The sequence below is a fragment of the Scyliorhinus torazame genome, chromosome 17 (assembly GCF_047496885.1).
Source record: "Scyliorhinus torazame isolate Kashiwa2021f chromosome 17, sScyTor2.1, whole genome shotgun sequence".
Lineage (NCBI taxonomy): Eukaryota > Metazoa > Chordata > Chondrichthyes > Carcharhiniformes > Scyliorhinidae > Scyliorhinus > Scyliorhinus torazame.
The window spans coordinates 79,395,359-79,415,440 of NC_092723.1; the positions used below are offsets into that span (position 1 = coordinate 79,395,359).

At 46.4% G+C, this 20,082-nt stretch overlaps 1 protein-coding gene across 1 annotated transcript in view; it reads left to right on the forward strand.

Annotated features, from left to right (window-relative positions):
* Positions 1-20,082, forward strand: part of LOC140393968 (uncharacterized) — a 505,220-nt gene that overhangs the window by 103,820 nt on the left and 381,318 nt on the right. Inside the window, exon 6 of the mRNA XM_072480674.1 lies at positions 6,600-6,690. Within this exon, the coding sequence (XP_072336775.1) occupies positions 6,600-6,690 (91 nt within the window). The remainder of the gene's footprint in view (positions 1-6,599; positions 6,691-20,082) is intronic.

The window sequence follows — 20,082 nt, forward strand, 5'->3', positions numbered from 1 at the left end:
CCTCTCCTTGGTGAATACTGATGCAAAGTATTCATTGAGAATCTCACCCATTTCCTCTGACTCCACGCATAAATTCCCTCTTTTGTCTTTGAGTGGGCCAATCCTTTCTCTAGTTACGCTCTTGCTTCTTATATATGAATAAAAGGCTTTGGGATTTTCCTTAACCCTGTCAGCCAAAGATATTTCATGACCCCTTTTAGCCCTCTTTATTGCGTGTTTGAGATTTTTCCTACTTCCCAATATTCCTCCAAAGCTTCATCAGATTTAAGTCGCCTAGATCTTATGTATGCTTCCTTTTTCATCTTAGCTAGTCTCACAATTCCACCCGTCATCCATGATTCCCTAATCTTGCCATTTCTATCCCTCATTTTCACAGGGACATGTCTGTCCTGCACTCTAATCAACCTTTCCTTAAAAGACTCCCACGTTTCAAATGTGGATTTCCCCTTAAAGAGCTGATCCAAATCCACATTCCCTAGCTCCTGCCGAATTTTGTTATACTTGGCCTTTCCCCATTTAGCACTCTTTCTTTAGGACCACTCTCGTCTTGGTCCATGAGTATTCTAAAACTTACGGAATTGTGATCGCTATTCCCAAAGTAATCACCGACTGAAACTTTAACCACCTGGCCAGGATCATTCCCCAATACCAGATCCAGTATGGCCCCTTCCCGAGTTAGACTATTTACATACTGCTCTAAAAAACTCTCCTGGATGCTCCTTAAAATTCTGCTCCATCTACGCCTCCAAACACTACATGAGTCCCATTCAATGTTGGGGAAGTTAAAATCTCCCATCATGACCACCCTATTGCTCCAACATTTTTCTATAATCTGCCCACATATTTGTACCTCTACTTCACGCTCGCTTGCGGAGGCCTGTAGTAAAGTCCCAACAATGTTAGTGCACCCTTCCTATTTCTTAGCTCTCCCCATATTGCCTCAGTGCTCGAATCCTCCATCGTGCCCATCTTAATCATAGCTGTGATATCATCTCTGACTAGTAATGCAACTCCTCCACCTCTTTTACCTCCCTCTCTATCCCTCCTGAAGCATCTATACCCTGGGATATTTAGTTGCCAGTCTTGCCCTTCCCTCAACCAAGTCTCCGTATAACCAATAACATCATATTCCCAGGCACTAATCCAGTCTATCTACACCTCTAAGTCATCCTAATTGGTTTGGGTTAGAATCAAATGTGTTTGATTTGACGGTTAGCTGTCAATCTTTAATGTGCAACATTAGCTTTAAATGTTTCATGTCTGAATACTTGTGCATGTTATGGAATGCAATTCTGCGCTGTTATCACGACCAGTTTAAACTGGACTTCTGCTGACTTAGCTGTTAGCCACATTGTAGACAATAGCGCCTTAATGTTGCTATGGTGCCTGCCCTGTCCTTGGATTGATATCTGGTATGGCTTGTGTTTTAATGTTACACTGTCTTCCAAATGTATTTGCTGGAACAATGGAGCTCAGTAAAAGTGAATTATGCTGTGTGATGCTGTTTTGTGTCTCTATTGAAGCTATATGTTTTGAGATGACCTGAGGTTATGAGTGAATTTAAAATGGGTATTTAAAACTGGGGCTTAATATTTTACGCTGAATAGCCATCTTTTACCTATCAGGTGTATTAGAAAATAGTTGGTTTCTACAGTATTACATCACCCAGACCAGGATCCATCAAATGGAATACTTTCTAAATAGAGAATGGCTTGAAAAAGATCTTAAGTGTCTATGTACATATATCATTAAAATGTCAAAGACAGAAACAGAATGTAACCAAAGAGGCTAATAAGAGCATTAGAAGATAAAGATATAGGAAAAGGAGTAGTCCATTTCGCCCATCAAGCCTGCTCCACCATTGAACATGATCCTAGCTGAAACTGTAGCTCAACTACTCGCACCATTGCCATATCCTTTCATTCCCTTCATACCAAAACATCTATCAAGCGTTACCTTGAGTACACTCCACAGCTGAGCACACACAGCTCTCTGAATAGAAAATTACAAAGATTCTAATTCTTATGGGTGAAAATAGGAAGACCTCAGTGCTCTAAATGACCAACGTCTTATTCTGCAAATGTGACTCTCCCCACCCCATCACCGCCCTCCACCCCCCCCCCCCCCGCCCCCCACACCTCCATTCCCCCCCTCCATCCCCCATGGTCCAGATTCCCTTGGAAAAATAAATATTTTTCCCACATCTACCCCGGCATACTCCTAAAAATTCAGATGTTTCAATTAGATCACCACCCCTCCCGACTTCCTCTACACTCCAGTGAATATAGGCCTCAGTTTATTCAATCTCTACGTAAAGGTCAATCCTCTCCTTCTGTAAAGAAACCTCGTGAACTTCTTCTCAGGCTGGTATGTCCTTCCTCAGGAAAGGAGATTTAAACTACACACAATACTGTAGGAGTGGCCTCGCCATATAGCCGCATAATTGAGGTAAGTCTGATACTTATTCTTTTGATCAACTCCCTCTGTATTAACAGATACCACACTATTTACCCTCCTAATTGTTATACCTGCATGTCAACAATCTGTGATTCAGGTATAGGGACATCCAGATCCTTCTGAATGCAAACATTTCCCAGTGTCTCACCATTTAGAAATTATTTCTTTTTTTTTTAATTTCCATACTCCATGGCTAGAAATTTACACTCCTAGTTCAGGGTAATCAATGCTCATGAGAGCGTAATATGGCATTGGGAATCCTGGAGCTGGCGGTGATGTGTTCCCCACCAACTCTTCCCTGCCCCTACCATCCTAAAAATTCAGATCTGTTATTCACACTTCGTCATATTGTGTTCCATCTGTCTTGTTCTTGTCTGTTCACCAAATTATCGCTGAAGCTCTGTAGCCTCTTTGCTGCTTATTATCTCACGTAACTGTATTGTCTTTGGTGATATTCCTATGGACCATGGTGTGTGACCTCCAACCAGCAGGTGGCGGTACAGACACACCATGCGGTCTCAAGACCAAGGTCATGTGACCTGGGGACCTGTATATAAAGAGAGGCTCATCCGGCTATCTCCAGAAGAACATAAGGTAGAGGGTGATAAGACGTAGATGTAATAGGTCAGAGAAGTTGTACGTTCCAGAGGAGTAGCACAACTCCATGATAATGTGCTCTGTATCAGATTGCCATCCTGTTGCGTGAGACACAATAAAAGGATCTTGGTTGGACAGATCAAAATGTTTGGTGAGTTCATCTTAAAGTACAACGGATTGGCAATAAATCTGGTAACATTAAATCAGTCCCCTTATGTAAGACATTAATATCAATTGTAAATAGTTGAGGTCCAAGCATTGGTCCTTCCGGTACTCTGTTAGCTAAAGTTTGTCAACCTGAAAATGTTGCGTTTATTTCTCCTCTCCCCTTTTCAGTCCATTAACCAATCCTCAATGCATGCTGATACATCACCCCAATCCTGAACTCCAATTTTGTGTAATAACCTCGAGTGGCACCTTACTGAATGCTGTTGGAAAATCCAGATACACCACATCCACTGGCTCCCGTTTATTCATCCTATGAGTTACATCTTCAAGAACCTTGAACAGATCAATCAAACATGATTTCCTTTCATATGTCCCTGTTGACTCTGCTTAATCACATTATAATTTTCTAAGTGCCCTGTTACCATGTCCTTAATAATAGATATTAGTGTAGACTGGTTAGGTGGGCAGAGCAGTGGCAGATGAATTTAACCTGGAAAAGTGTGAGGCTATGCCCTTGAGGAGGGCTATGAAGGCAAAGGTTGACACTATGAATGGTAGGACCCTGGATAGTACTGCAGATCAGAAGGACCTTGGAGTCCATATCCACAGATTCCTGAAAGTGGCAGGATAGATAGATAGGGCGGTTAAGATGGCAAATGGGATACTGTCTTTATTAACTGAGGCATAGACTACATGAACAAGGAGGTCATGCTGGAACTGAATAAAATGCTGGTTAGGCCACAACTGGAGTAGTGTGTGCAGTTCTGCTCCCCATACTATGGAAAGGAAGTGATCACACTGGAGAGGGTGCAGATGAGATTTAGCTGTAGGGTCTTAGCTATGAGGATTGAGCCTGTTGGATAGGCTGAGGCTGTTTTCCTTGGAGCAGCGAAGGTTGAGAGGGGACCTGATAGAAGTTTATAAGATTATGAGGGGCATCTATAGGGTGGATAGGAGGAGCAACATTTTCACCTAGAGGGTGGTGGGTGTCTGGAATTCACACCTGAAAGTGTGGGGAGTTAGAAACTCTTGTAACATTTAAGAAGTATTTAGATATTCACCTACAGTGCCATAATCTCCAGGGTTATGGGCCAAGCGCTGGAAATGGGATAAGCGTGGTCAAATCTTTGTTCAATGACATGGACACATTGGGCTGAATGGCCTCTTTCTGGGCTGAAACATCTGCAAATATAATTTTGCCTCCTTTCACATCAGGCTAATGGGGGACCGATCATTCCCCATTCAATCTCTCCCTCCTTTTTAAAAAAGTGCGATTATGGGTGGCGCAGTGGTTAGCACTGCTGCCTCACGGTGCCGAGGACCCGGGTTCGATCCCGGCCCCGGATCACTGTCCGTGTGGATTTGCACATTCTCCCCGTGTCTGCGTGGGTCTCACCCCCACAACCCAAAGATGTGCAGTGTAGATGGATTGGCCACACTAAATTGTCCCTGAATTGGAAAAATAATTTTAAACGTGGGATTATGTTTCCCACCTTCCAATCTTTGGAAACTTCTTGAATCTTAAGAAACTTTGGAAGATCAAAACCAATGTATCCACTCTCTCTGCAGCCACCTCTTTTAAAACCTTTGGATGCAGGGTGTCAGGTTCAGACGATTTGTTGCCATTTTGTCTGCTTCATCTCTCCAATATTGTTTCTTTCCTTATCCTGATTTCTTTCAATTCCTCATTTGTGCTAAATTTCCTGGTTTCTCGTGATGTCTGGAATTCTTATTGCATCTTCTGCCGAGAAGACAGAATGGAATTCTGGCCTTTATATCAAAAGGAATAGAATACCGGGGTTCAAAGTTCTGCTTCAGTAATACAAAGCCCTGGTTAGGCACAGCTGGGGTTGCTGTAGCAGAAACGGGCACCATATTTTAGGAAATATATGTTGACCTTGGAGGGAGTTCAGATTAAACTGATTAGAAAGATACCTGGACCCCCAGAGGAGGGCTTACACATTCTCAGATAGTATTCTCTGATAATTAGAAGATTGGGGGTAATTTGACTGATATTAAGTGGGGTTAAAATGAGATAAAAACAATTTTTGCTCGTTGGGGAGTTTCGGACTAAGGCCATAGTGTAAAATCAGATCCAGAGTAACGTTGTAAAAGACCTCTCCACAAAAAGGGTGGGCGAAGTTTGGAATACTCTCTCACAAACAGCAATTGACGATAAATCAGAGATTGATGGATTGTTGTATGAAGAAATACGGGGCAAATATCAGAATCTGGAGTTAGGCCACAGAGCAGCCATAATCTCACAGATATGATGGAACTGAGTCGGTGGAGTGGTTCGCTGTCTCTTAATCCTGTGTTGAACTGCCCAAAGCAGTACCCCTCCCCTTGCCCATGGGGTGGGTTTCTGCCTGTGGAAGTGACAGCGAGGAAATTCCCAGCCTTAATTAGAGAACTCCTCGAATTATTGGTCCTGAATGGGGGCTTCATGAAAAAGAATGTGGAACCAATTATTTTTGCCTTTGTTTGCTATGCATTGTGAAATATTGGTCACCTCATATTAACTATGTCACTCGGTCACAAGGACTGGCTCTGTCTCTCTGGGGGCAGTTTTGCAGCTGCCCCTGGGAACAGGCTGTCAGGGGAGAGGCTGTCAAATTGGGTGTCATGACAATGGCGCCAAACTAATCACCTAGTTAGCTCTGCTTATATTTTACCAGTGGCAGGAGGTGCATTTTCCCTTAGGTTAAGTGAGACCTCTAAGTGGTCAGTTAAAGGCTGTTTCCTGTCCTCTTCCCGCTGATGCTGATATTTTGCCACTGATAGGAGTGATGTCTCTATACTTGTCAAGGATGCCACGTAGAACGTGGTGTCCCTCCGTGTGTTCACCCCTGCCCTCTTGAACCCAGGACCCCTCGCTGAGGCCTGACTGTAACGAGACCCCAGAGTTACCTTGGTATCCAGCTCCGTGGCTGCTCAACTTTGGCGACTATCTGCAGTTCCAGATGTGGCCACTACTACTAGTGGTGCTGCTGGGACGAGCAAGCTGCTGGTCATTTGATTGACTGGCAGCACCCAGGGGTGCGACATCCTCCCAAATGGGAGCAGACGTTCCACCTTGAACCAGTTAATGGCTTGATGGCTGTTAAATCACTGCAAAGTGACCGGTCTAGTGGAGTAGGGGCCCTCACCTTTGACTTTTCATCTCGGGGCGAAGCCCCCACCTCTGTATGAAACTCTGTCCACTCTATTATCAGAAGCGTGATGAGATTGTGGGTTCAGGAAATAATCTCATCAACCATCCCTGTAACGAGCTGCTTGGGCCAATGGAAGAGCCGCTCAAAATCACAGCTCGCCACTGGTGAAACTGCCAACAGCTCGGTTCCCCTGCCCAGAACTGACATTTCTCTCTGTTTCAGGAGGATGGCAGAACACAACACAGATGTTCAGAGACTCTCCGAAGAGATGGAGCTTCAAATCAAAAACGAGAAAGAAAGGTTTGAGAATGAAGTGAGTATTGCAAGCCGTGAGGCCAATCTCTGAATGAGAAAGTGTACTCTCAGCTCAGTATACACTGACATCAAACACATTCATTAAATCCGTTGAGTCTCTCTATCACTGATGCTGGTTTGTCATTCGAGTTGGGGGGACTGAGAAGGAATGCGGTAGCAATGGGTAAGAGAATAGCCGGTGGTGGAGGGAGGGAGGGCGGGGTGGTTTTGGAGGTGGGTGCGGGGACCTCTGACCAGGAGCTCCGAAGGAATTCGTGTTTTCCCGATGTCAAGATTAAAGACTTAAAGACATCTCATCATAGCTGGAGACAAATGTAAGGTGGGAGGGGAAGGATCCAGTTATGGTTGACATAAGAACCAATGTCATAGGTAGAACCTGGAATAATGTTCTGCTGAGGGAGCTTGAGAAGTTGAGGTCCAAAATAAAACACAGACCATCAAAGGTAATCGTCCCTGGATTGTTACCTGAGCCATATGCAAATGGCACAGGGTTAAGCAGGTTAGAGAATTAAATGCATGATTCAAAGAATGGGGTGGGAAGAAGGAGTTTTGATTCATGAGTCACTGGCAACAGTACTGGGGTGAGAGGGAACTGTTCCATTGGGATGGGCTCATTTAGACAGGACAAATCAAAGTAGCAAAAATAGTCCGAAAGATGATTTTGTAGAATGCTTTTGCGACAATTTTCTGAAACTATAAATTGTCAAAACAACTTGGTATGAAGCTATTTTAGTTGCAGTTGTGCAATGAGACAGGTTTATTCAATAATCAAATAGTCAGATCCACTGGCAAACGTAATCATAATACAACTGAATTCAATATTAAGGCTGAGAGTGACAGACTCCAGCGTCAAACAAGAATGTTAAACTTGAATAAAGCCAATTACATAGATATGAGGGCAGAGCTGGCTAAAGTTCATTAGGAAAATAGAGTAACAGGCATTGTGGTGAATAAAGAATGGGAAAGATTTGAAGAAACAATTCAAAATGTTCAACATTCCATTGAAAAAAGTCAAGAAAGGGCCGTCCGTGGATTACTGGGGTAGTTAAAACAAGATTAGGTTAAACAAAAAGGCTTATAATGTTGCAAATATTTATTTATTAATTTATTGGATGTGGGAATCGCTGGCTAAGCCAGCATTTATTACTCATCCCTAATTGCCCTTGAAATGGTGCTGGCGAACCCATTGAACTGCTGCAGTGGTGTAGGTGCTGTTAGGGAGCAGGTTCCAGGATTTTGACCCAGCAGCAGTGAAGGAACAGCGATATATTTCCAAGTCAGGATGGTGAGTGACTTGGAGGGGAACTTGCAGGTGGTGGTGTTCCCAGGTATCTGCTACCCTTGTCGCTCTATGTGGTAGATAGGTGGGAAATGTCATGGGTTTGGAAGGTGCTGCCTCAAGAACCTTGGTGAGTCCCTACAGTCCATCTTGTAGATGGAACATATAGCTGCCACTGTGCTTCAGTGGTGGAGGGAGTGGATATTGAAGGTGATGGATGGCATTCCAATGAAGCAGGCTGTTTTGACTTGGATGGTGTTGAGCTTCTTGAATGTTTTTGGAACTGCACTCATTCAGGCAAGTGGAGAGTATTCCATTGCCCTCCTAACGTGTGCTTTGTAGATGGTGGACAGGCTTTGGGGAGTCAGGAGGTGAGTTATTTGCTGCAGTACATAGAACAAACATAGAACATAGAAAATACAGCACAGAACAGGCCCTTCGGCCCACGATGTTGTGCCGAACCTTTGTCCTAGATTAATCATAGATTATCATTGAATTTACAGTGCAGAAGGAGGCCATTCGGCCCTTTGAGTCTGCACCGGCTCTTGGAAAGAGCACCATACCCAAACTCAACACCTCCACCCAACACCAAGGGCAATTTTGGACATTAAGGGCAATTTATCATTGGCCAATTCACCTAACCCGCACATCTTTGGACTGTGGGAGGAAACCGGAGCACCCGGAGGAAACCCATGCAGACACTGGGAGGACGTGCAGACTCCGCACAGACAATGACCCAAGCCGGAATCGAACCTGGGACCATGGAGCTGTGAAGCAATTGTGCTATCCACAATGCTACCGTGCTGCCCTTAAGAACAAATAAATCTACATTATATCATTTTACCGTCATCCATGTACCTATCCAATAGCTGCTTGAAGGTCCCTAATGTTTCCGACTCAACTACTTCCACAGGCAGTGCATTCCATGCCCCCACTACTCTCTGGGTAAAGAACCTACCTCTGATATCCCTCCTATATCTTCCACCTTTCACCTTAAATTTATGTCCCCTTGTAATGGTGTGTTCCACCCGGGGAAAAAGTCTCTGACTGTCTACTCTATCTATTCCCCTGATCATCTTATAAACCTCTATCAAGTCGCCCCTCATCCTTCTCCGCTCTAATGAGAAAAGGCCTAGCACCCTCAACCTTTCCTCGTAAGACCTACTCTCCATTCCAGGCAACATCCTGGTAAATCTTCTTTGCACCTTTTCCAGAGCTTCCACATCCTTCCTAAAATGAGGCGACCAGAACTGTACACAGTACTCCAAATGTGGCCTTACCAAAGTTTTGTACAGCTGCATCATCACCTCACGGCTCTTAAATTCAATCCCTCTGTTAATGAACGCGAGCACACCATAGGCCTTCTTCACAGCTCTATCCACTTGAGTGGCAACTTTCAAAGATGTATGAACATAGACCCCAAGATCTCTCTGCTCCTCCACATTGCCAAGAACTCTACCGTTAACCCTATATTCCGCATTCATATTTGTCCTTCCAAAATGGACAACCTCACACTTTTCAGGGTTAAACTCCATCTGCCACTTCTCAGCCCAGCTCTGCATCCTATCTATGTCTCTTTGCAGCCGACAACAGCCCTCCTTACTATCCACAACTCCACCAATCTTTGTATCGTCTGCAAATTTACTGACCCACCCTTCAACTCCCTCATCCAAGTCATTAATGAAAATCACAAACAGCAGAGGACCCAGAACTGATCCCTGCGGTATGCCACTGGTAACTGGGATCCAGGCTGAATATTTGCCTTGCTATACTCCTTGCTTCTGACCTGCTCTTGTAGGCACAGTATTTATATGGCTAGACCCGTTCAGTTTCTGGAGTAAAGAAAAATCTATGTTGGAATGTAAGCTGTGAGGAGGACACAAAGAGGCTGCAAAGAGACATGGGCAAGTTAAGTATGGGCAACAAGGTGGCAGATGGAGTATAATGTGGGGACCTGTGAGGTTATTGACTTTAGTTGTAAGGTCAGAAAAGCAGAATATTTTTTTAGAGGAGTGAAACTTGTAAATGTTGATATTCAGAGAGATTTGGGTGTACTTGTATGAGGAACACAAAAGTTAGCATGCAAGTGCAGTAACGATTAGGAAGGCAATGTTGGTTTTTCTTACAAGTTAATTGCAGTACAGTAATAAAGAAGTCTTGCTACAATTGTACAGGGTTTTGGTGAAACCGCATCTGGAATATTGTGTGTAGATTTTGTCTCCACGTTTAACAAAGGATATACTTGCATTAGTGGTGCTTCAGCAGAAGTTCATTAGTTTAGTGACTGGGATGAGAGGCTGTGTAATCGGGTTTACATTCTCAAGAGGTAAGAAAAATGAGAGTTGATTTCATTCAGTCATATGCTGCGACTTTAAAAATTCTAGCAAAGAAGTGTAGATTTAACACCCTCACCGACAAGTTGGCGAAAGCTGGCATTGTTTGTGGAGTCCATTGTGATGTTGTTCACTGATGTGTTAGGCAGGTTAGTTCGATGTGGACTGCACTCGATGCAGGCAAGTTAGAAACAGTCGTCTAACACAGGATACGATCCAACACTGTTTTATTCAACTAGATGAACTGCTGTACATATTCAGCTGTGGGTCGACACTATACTGATCTGACTAGTGACCTTGTAGTAGCCTGACCAGACTTACCAGTTACCGCATGGTGTTTGTGCTTGCTACCTCGTGGACTCTGACTGTCTCAGTAGCTGGGGCCCGAGAGAGCGGGAAACCTAGTGCCCTCTGGCTTTATAGTGGTAGTGTCCTGTCTGGTGATTGGCTGTGCTGTGTTGTGTGCTTACTGGTCATCCTATGTGTCAATCATTGCCTGTCTGCATCTCATTATATACATGAGTGGATATTATGACATTCACAAGCAGCTTTTTTGTGGAAAGGTTTAACCTCAAAAACTGCTATCCGCATCTGTACACTGAAGGAGCAGTCAGAAAGAAGCAGCAAAGAGTTAAGGCAGGAAACGGAAGTTTTTGCAGTACAACGAATGCCCTGTTCTAACTGCAGCGGCCATCACTCACGGAACAGAACTATATTTTGTAAATACTGCAACAAATATGGCAAATGGAACCATTTCTCAAAATGCTTTAGATCCAGCCTCTAAAGCGCCTTATTGTGAGAGCGTCGACATTGATACGGAAAAGGGTGAGATTTTCACCACATTGAACAGTGCCAGCAGCAAGGCAAACTTAAAAGCAAAGATTGAGCAAAGTGGACTGTCCTGCCTAGGCTGTTGTTGCAGGAAATTGACCCAAATGCTGCACCAGATCCCAACACTCAATGGACATCATGGCATATGGCAAGACAAACTATCCACACGGAAGTTGTGGTCACACTCCACTGCACACAGGATAGCTTCCAGATTCATGTCATTGACCAGAATGTGAGGCCACTGCTGGGTCTTCAGGACAGCCCTGCACTGGGGTTAACACAACTTGGTCCAGATGTGCATATCCTACAGCACCAGGTTCCAGAAATTATAGAATATAAAGACCTATTCAACTGCGATGTCATTGGGAAGCTACCTGTAATATATCATGTGAGGCTGTATTCCACCCGCAGTCTGTGCTCCAAAAAGGGTCCCCCTCACGATGAAGTAGCAAGTGATTGATGAGCTGGACCACATGACAACACTGGGTGTCATAGCCCCACAGACAAAGCCGCAGAATGGATTTTGCAGTAGTGCCTGCAGTAAAAAAAGACAGTACAATCAGGATCGGTATTGACCCAGTCTATCGAACAAGGCGCTGCTCAGACCTCATCACCCTATGAAGACGATTGAACAGGTTGTAGCAGACATGCACAATGCCAAGGTTTTCAGCATCTTGGATCAGAAGTATGATTTCCGGAAAATTCCGCTGGATGAAGAATCCTTGAAACGTATCATATTCATGTCTCCATTAGGCAGATGCCGTTTTCTGCCCTATAGGATCTCCATTGGTAGTGAGGCTCAAAAGTGCATGGAGCAACTCTTTGAAGACCAACCTTGCAAAGTAATCGTTGATGACATCCTGGTTTGGGGCCTTACTATGATGCATGTCTTCATTTTGTCCTCAGCGGATACAGGACCATGCAGTTAAAGCTTAACCCTGCAAAATGCAGATTCAGGGTCAACCAGGTTCCCTAAGTAAGGGTCACTTACTCAAAGCCGATGGTGTTAAGCTTGATCCAGATAAGACAATGACTATACGACAGATGTCCACCATACGACAGATAGCCAACCCATGGACAAGCACGCTTTACAGTGCTTCCTTAGTATGACAAATTATCTTTCCAAGTTCATTCTTTGTCACAGTGAGGTTACTGGACCTCTTCATCAGCTCCTCCACCAAGGTGTCGAATGGTGTTGGCAGGAACACCATACTGCTGCATTTAACCAGCTCAAACAGGCACTCTCAGCTCCTCCAGTGCTACATATTTAGATGTTCAAGTACCTGTTGTCAACGTTATGCCCAGATCGATAAAGGAACCTGTGTCCTTGTCTTCACTTGTCACAAATTTCATGACTTCATCTATGGTTGTCCTGTATGTGTTGAAACCACTTCAGCAATTTATCACTAGTCTTAAAAAGCCTTTTCACACCGCATCTACACAACTGCAGCATTTGATGCTAAAGCTACAACCTGTCATTTACGAACGCAGTAAGGAGCTGTACCTGGCTGATGCCCTTTGAAAAGCCTTCCCACCCACTACAGACCAGACAGATCATGAGGAAGACATTGACATCATGACCATACAGGTCCCTGTGGTGATATGCATCACTGTAAGTACACAAAGGGTTAATGTACAAACACTACACCTAGCTAGACACTAGAGGGAGCACCAGAGACATGACACACAGACAGTCAACCAATAGGTCAGTAAAATAGGACACGACCAATGGCATTCATGATACACATAGAGGTGACACCACCACAGAAGGGCATTACACCAACCCATATAAAAAGGACACAACACACATGATCTTCCTCTTTCCAGTGGAGACTCTCAGTGAGTACAGACACAGGGTTGATTGAACATCACTCCCACCACATGGATTGTAGCAGACTGGTTTGTCAGTCTGAGTAGTTATAGAAGGATTAACAGTAGCGTCAAATCCAAGTTGGAGAATTGTTAATAGTTTAATAAACGTGTTAAAGCTATCTCCAAGTCTGAACCTTCCTTTGTCAGAGTGCACATCAAGGAAGCAGCTTATGCTACGTCAAGAGAATAACAAAACAGTCCCCTTGTCTCGTCGAATCGAGGAACTTAACAATGCCCCACAGGTGGACCTCACATGCAGGCTACTCCACGGTGACATTATGAAAGGCTGGCCCGAGTCCTCAGGAGCTTCCTCATCAGCTCTGTGCATTCTTCTCTATGCAGGTGGAGCTAACCATACAAGATGGGTTGATAGTGCGTGGCCAGCGATTTGTCATCCCTTCCTCTTTGAATAGATATTATACCCAGCAACTCCACCAAGGACAGCATGGTAGCACAGTTGCTTCACAGCTCCAGGGCCCCAGGTTCAATTCCCAGCTTGGATCACTGTCTGCACGTTCTCACTGTGTCTGCGCGAGTTTCCTCTGGGTGCTCCAGTTTCTTCCCACAGTCCAAAAATGTGCAGGTTAGGTGGACTGGCTGCGTTAAATTGCCCTTGTGGTGATGTGCATCAATGTAAATGCATGTAGGCTAGCTAGACACTCGACACTACAGAGACTTCACACACACACACTCAACCAATAGATCAGTTAGACAGGACACAACCAATGGACATTCACGATACACACAGAGGTGACACCACCACAGGAGGGCATTACACCAACCCATATATAAAGGACACCACACACATGATCTGCCTCTTTCCAGTGGAGACAGTCAGTGAGTACAGACACAGGGTTGATTCAATATCACTCCCACCACGTGGATTGCAGCAACTGGTTAGTCAGTCTGGGTAGCTATAGTAGGATTAGCAGTCGTGTCGAACCCGAGTAATAGAAGTGTAAATAGTTTAATAAACGTGTTGAAGTTATCGCCACGTCTGAACCTTCCTTTGTCAAGTGCACCACAAGGAGGCCGCTTATGTTACACCTAGAATATATCAAACCATGGTACCAGAGTGAACTGTTTCAATCCATATAGCCATACCTCAGCGTACAGTGATAACCAGCAATGATACCTTGGCAAGATGTTCGAGATCCGAGTTCCGCAGCAGCTCCAGTGCCACGGCGATCTCCGCGAAAACTGGTGGGTATTCCGGCAAATGTTTGAAATCTTCCTGGTAGCAGCCGACCTAGAAGACATGGCCGATGCTGAAAAGACAGAGCTTCTGCTCACCATCGCCGGTGCCAGAGCAGAAGAAATCTTTTAAAAATACAAGTTCTCCAAAGGGCAAAAGAGGAGCGACTTCCAGGCAGTCCTGGACAAATTTGGCAAATACTGTGAGGAAAACACACTCCAACCAGCAAGAAAAGGTAAGAGAAGCGCCAGTACTCACCACGAGGCCGAGATCCTGGAGCAGAGAACAAATTTGATTGGCGGCCATCTTTCTAAAGGGACTGCACTTGCGCAGTTGCGTGAGAAGCGCACAGAACGGGAAGGTCCGTTCGCGCATGCGCGAGATGCCGCGCATGCACAATCACGAAAACGGCCCCCGGTACAGGAACAGCGATTTGCGCATGTGCAAACGCTTCCAACGTATGATGTTACATGCGTCATGGCGTCAGAGGCCCCGGACCACGCCCATTTACAGGGGAAACGTCCCAAATCAAGGAAAAAACCTTTTAAAACCGTAAAACAACCTTCACCTGGAATGACAGCACAATGCCTCAAATTGAACCAGGAAATGAAATTAACCTCCGAAGAACCCTGCAACAAGCAGTTACCTACGCCCAAACCGATGATTCCGACCTTGAATACTTCGAAACCGCCCTTTCTCCGGATCTCGCAAGCGCAATGCCAGCTCCGACGCAAACAGTGATGATATGGTCTTGGAAGACAATGACTCAGACGAACCCTTCACCTTGGGAGGCTACCCCAGTACCCAATCCGAACCGCAACTAGACATGTTGTACATTGACGACCCCGCCTTCCCATCGACCCCCCTAGTGTGGGAATCCCCCCTCCCCCTCCTCCCTGGCATTCAGTGTGCGCTCCTCTCCAGTACCGCCCCCCCCCCCCCCCCCGTCCTTCCCTAGCGAGGGAAAAAGCTCGCGCTTTCCTGAGTCGGCCCCGCCCCCTCTGGCGCATCTCCTTTTGCGGCCTTACCTCTATTCCCCATCCACGGGCCTCCCCTCCCTCCAACACTGACGCCCACAGTCTCCCCTTCAAATCCCTTCACCCATCCCCATCCAGCACCCAACCAAGGGAACATTCCCTACATGGAGTCAAAACCATATATACAGCAAACATCCCCCCCACAACAACAAACCCTCAATTTGAGTCCAACTTTTCAGTCTGTATAAAGTTCCATGCCTCCTCGGGCATTTCAAAATAGTGGTGCCGATCCTGGAATGTGACCCACAATCGCGCTGGCTGCAGCATCCTGAACTTCACCCCTTTCCGATGGAGCACCGCCTTAGCCCGATTGAAACCAGCCCTCTTCTTGGCCACCTCTGCACTCAAGTCCTGGTAGATTCGGATCTCCGTGTTCTCCCACCTGCTGCTCCGCTCTTTCTTGGTCCATCTCAAGACACACTCTCTGTCCATAAAGCGGTGAAACCTCACCACTGCAGCCCTTGGCGGCTCGTTGGCCTTGGGTCTCCTTGTCAGGACCCGATGAGCCCCATCTAGCTCCAGGGGCCTCGGGAAAGCTCTCGCGCCCATCAGCGAATTGAGCATCGTGCTCACATATGCCCCGGTATCGGGCCCCTCCACTCCTTCAGGGAGACCCAGAATCCGAAGATTCTTCCTCCTCGACCTATTCTCCAGGTCCTCAAATCTTTCCGCCCACATCTTGTGTAGTGCCTCGTGCGCCTCCACCTTCACCGCCAGGCCCAAGATCTCGTCCTCGTTCTCCGAGGCTTTTTGCCGCACCTCCCGGATCGCCGCCCCTTGGGCCTTCTGGGTCTCCACTAGCTTCTTAATCGCCGCCTTCATTGGCGGCAGCATTTTGGTTTTCAGCTCCTCAAAGCAGCGTCTAAGAAACCCCTGCTGCTCCTGCGACCACTGCGCCCATGCTGCTTGGTCTCCACCCGCCGCCATCTTGCTTTTTCTCCCTCTCACTTTTCGCTGCTCCAAGATCCCTTTTTTCACCGCTCCACTCCTGGTCCAATCCATATACTGTCGGGGGGACCTTGCTGTCACCTTCCCACACTGGAGGCCGTTGAACAAGTGCCGTTGGGGCCCCTCTAGAGAGCCAAAAAGTCCGTTCCCGGCGGGAGCTGCCGAACGTGCGACCTATCCAGGCATGGCCGCAACCAGAAGTCCTGTTTTAATTTCTTGACGATGCTCTTTCAGTGCCTCTGAGAGGGATGCTGTCCAGTTTCCGGTGAGGGAGAGTTTTGTACTTGGCTGTTACGCCCCTTTCGCTCCGGCGAGAGTTGCGCTCCGCCTCCACGTGTGCTGGTCCGCACATCCGATTGCCTCTGCTCCTGACCCCTTCCACCTCTGGTCTCTGTGCGGCCCTGGACTGGCTTTTTTCCGTCATTTCCTTTCTCCTTCTTTCGTCTGCTGTCTGTGGTGATGTGCATCAATGTAAATATATGTAGGCTAGCTAGACACTAGATGGAGCACCAGTGACATCACACACACTCAACCAATAGATAAGTTAGATAGGACGCGACCAATGGACATTCACGATGCACACGGAGGTGACACGACCACAGGGGGCATTACACCAACCCATATATAAAGGACACCACACACATGGGGCGAAATTCTCCTACCCGCCCCGCCACATTTCTGCGCCGACCGGCCGGCGGGAGTTTCCGTAACACCGGCCGGTCAATGGGGTTTCCCATTGTGGGGCAGCCCCACGCCGTCGGGAAACCCCCGGGCGCCGGCAAAATGGAGACTCCCGCCGGCGGAGAATGACGCCCATGATCTGCCTCTTTCCAGTGGAGACAGTCAGTGAGAACAGACACAGGGTTGATCCAATATTACACCCACCACGTGGATTGCAGCAACTGGTTAGTCAATCTTGGTAGCTATAGTAGGATTAGCAGTAGTGTTGAACCCGAGTAATAGAAGTGTAAATAGTTTAATAAACGTGTTGAAGTTATCTCCACGTCTGAACATTTCTTTGTCAAGTGCACCACAAGGAAGCCGCTTATGTTCCAGCAGTGCAGCCAATAACAGCTCATGCTGGACAAACCCAGTATTCAGGCATGCAGCAGCCAGCAGTCTATGCAGCATATTCTCAAACAGGCCAGCACTACGGATTGCCCACTAATGGAATCAAGACCGAAGGAGGACTACCGCAAACGCAATCTGCACTACAGTCTGGATTTGCTACACCCCAGCCTGGCCAGATGGCATATTCCTATCAGATGCAAGGTTCTAGTTTCACACCATCACCAGGTATTTATGCGAGCAGCAATTCTGTTTCCAATTCGACAAGCTTCAACGGTTCTCAGTCGGATCACCCTTCCTGCACAGCATGTGGCCAGAACCAGTATGTACAGTCTTATCCAACTTCACCATATGGCACATCCATGACCTCGAATGATACTGTTGATGGTACCTCTTCAACGTCAACACCTTATCAGCTACAAGATGCCATCCGACAGCGCCATCATAAACATCGAAATAGAAAGGGACTCCAAATCAGACAACGTTGATGGTGTTCATAATCAAGAGAGACATTTGACCGTGATGATTGATGGATTTTGGTCTCACATGAATGATTTGGACTTATTGTTTAATCACTGTTCCCATGACTTGTATATACCTTACCTTATCTACCTGTTCTTTGTTCAATTTTCTCAAAGTGTACAGAAAATATGTAACATATAAAAAAGGGGGGATGTGGTGATGTGCATCAATGTAAATGCATGTAGGCTAGCTAGACACTCGACACTACAGAGACATCACATACACACACTCAACCAATAGATCAGTTAGACAGGACACGACCAATGGACATTCACGATACACACAGAGGTGACACCACCACAGGAGGGCATTACTCCAACCCATATATAAAGGACACCATACACATGATCTGCCTCTTTCCAGTGGAGACAGTCAGTGAGTACAGACACGGGGTTGATTCAATATTACACCCGCCACGTGGATTGCAGCAACTGGTTAGTCAGTCTGAGTAGCTATAGTAGTATTAACAGTAGTGTCGAACCCGAGTAATAGAAGTGTAAATAGTTTAATAAATGTGTTGAAGTTATCGCCACAAGGAGCCATTGTATCTACATGAGGTCCTGGATCACCCACGATCGTTCACAACAGCTGATATTTTCAAATGAAGTGGTAAGCAGCACTTGTTCCTGGTCGACCAGTACTCTGGTCTAAAATCGACCACCAACAAGACATGAAAAGCAACAGTTATAAGCAAGCTCGAGAGACACTTTTCCACATGGCATACCGCAGCAGATAATGACAGACAATGCTTGTCAGTTTGTTTCCAGAGAGTTCAGGGACTTCCCACACACATGGGACTTTGAGCACATCGCAAATGGTCCGCTGTATCCATCCAGGAGTTAAGGGGTGATCCTCAGGGTCCCTACAGCTTTTTGAAGATGGCGCATCTGAGAGAGGAGAATAAAATGTCATTAATTCCAATGTTCACATAGTCATTGTGCATGTGAGATGGGCTCCTGACATCATGGGCAAGTGCCTCACCAAGCCAATGTGATTGTAACCTCATTCGGCACTCTTCCTTACGACTTTCAATTTGAGTTGATACTAAATAACATTTTTGGTACTTTTACAGCCGTCCACTACCTCCTCCCTACCTCTCCACAATCTCACGCACCACTGACAGTCCAGCTCCAGGGCTTCCTTCTCGTATATCAACACGATGAAGGGGTTGGGGACCCCATCATCCATTTGTGATCTTTCATCAGCATTATAGCTTCTCTTCTCTTCATAGAATCATAGAATTTACAGTGCAGAAGGAGGCCATTCGGCCCATCGAGTCTGCACCGGCTCTTGGAAAGAGCACTCTACACAAGGTCCACACCTCCACCCTATCCCCATAACCCAGTAACCCCACCCAACACTAAGGCAATTTTGGACACTATGGGCAATTTAGCATGGCCAATCCACCTAACCCGCACATCTTTGGACTGTGGGAGGAAACCGGAGCACCCGGAGGAAACCCACGCACACACGGGGAGGATGTGCAGACTCCGCACAGACAGTGACCCAAGCCGGAATCGAACCTGGGACCCTGGAGCTGTGAAGCATTTGTGCTATCCACAATGCTACCGTGCTGCCCATGGCAGAAGAGAATTAATAGACCTCCCCCCACCTGCAGCACCATTCCATCCTATCTTATACCTCCCCAGAACCAGGTAATAATACACCTCACCTTTCCTTGCATGCGGGCCAAGAGACCAGATCTCCCAGCCCTCCAACACAATGCCATTTGGCACAATTGGCACACACACTCACATGCCCCTGAGCACAAGGAATGGCCAAGTCTCAATACATCACCCAAGCCAACTGAGTGCTCACCCTTGCAGAATGCAGAAGATCATTGAACTGGTTGCAGCAGACCACCCATGTGCACCAGACGACATCATACCCGCTCACCTCAGCAGACGCCAACCCTGGACATTAAAGCTTCCTCTTGCCAACCCTGAACATTAAAGCCTCAACCCTAGCACTCACTGCCTGGGCAGGAATGTCCAACCCCATCTGAAAAGCAGGGGGCTAGTTTTCCCCCTGGCCTTGCTCAGAAGGTGTCAATGCCTTCAGCTGAATTAAAAGCACAGAACCCTCTGTGCCCATTGGCAACCTTCAGGGCTTGTTTCAAACTCCCGCCAGGTCCCGATTGGACCCAGTGCCCGAGTAAGCAAACAGAAGATGCGATTCAGGCCGGGCTGGCCTTAATTGGCCAGCGTGAAACCTCTAAATCGCCCAGGAGCGGATTCCACACCACTTGTGCCCTACGAAGGCTATGGTTTTTATAACAACTCTCTTGACGTTTCTGAGTTTAGTT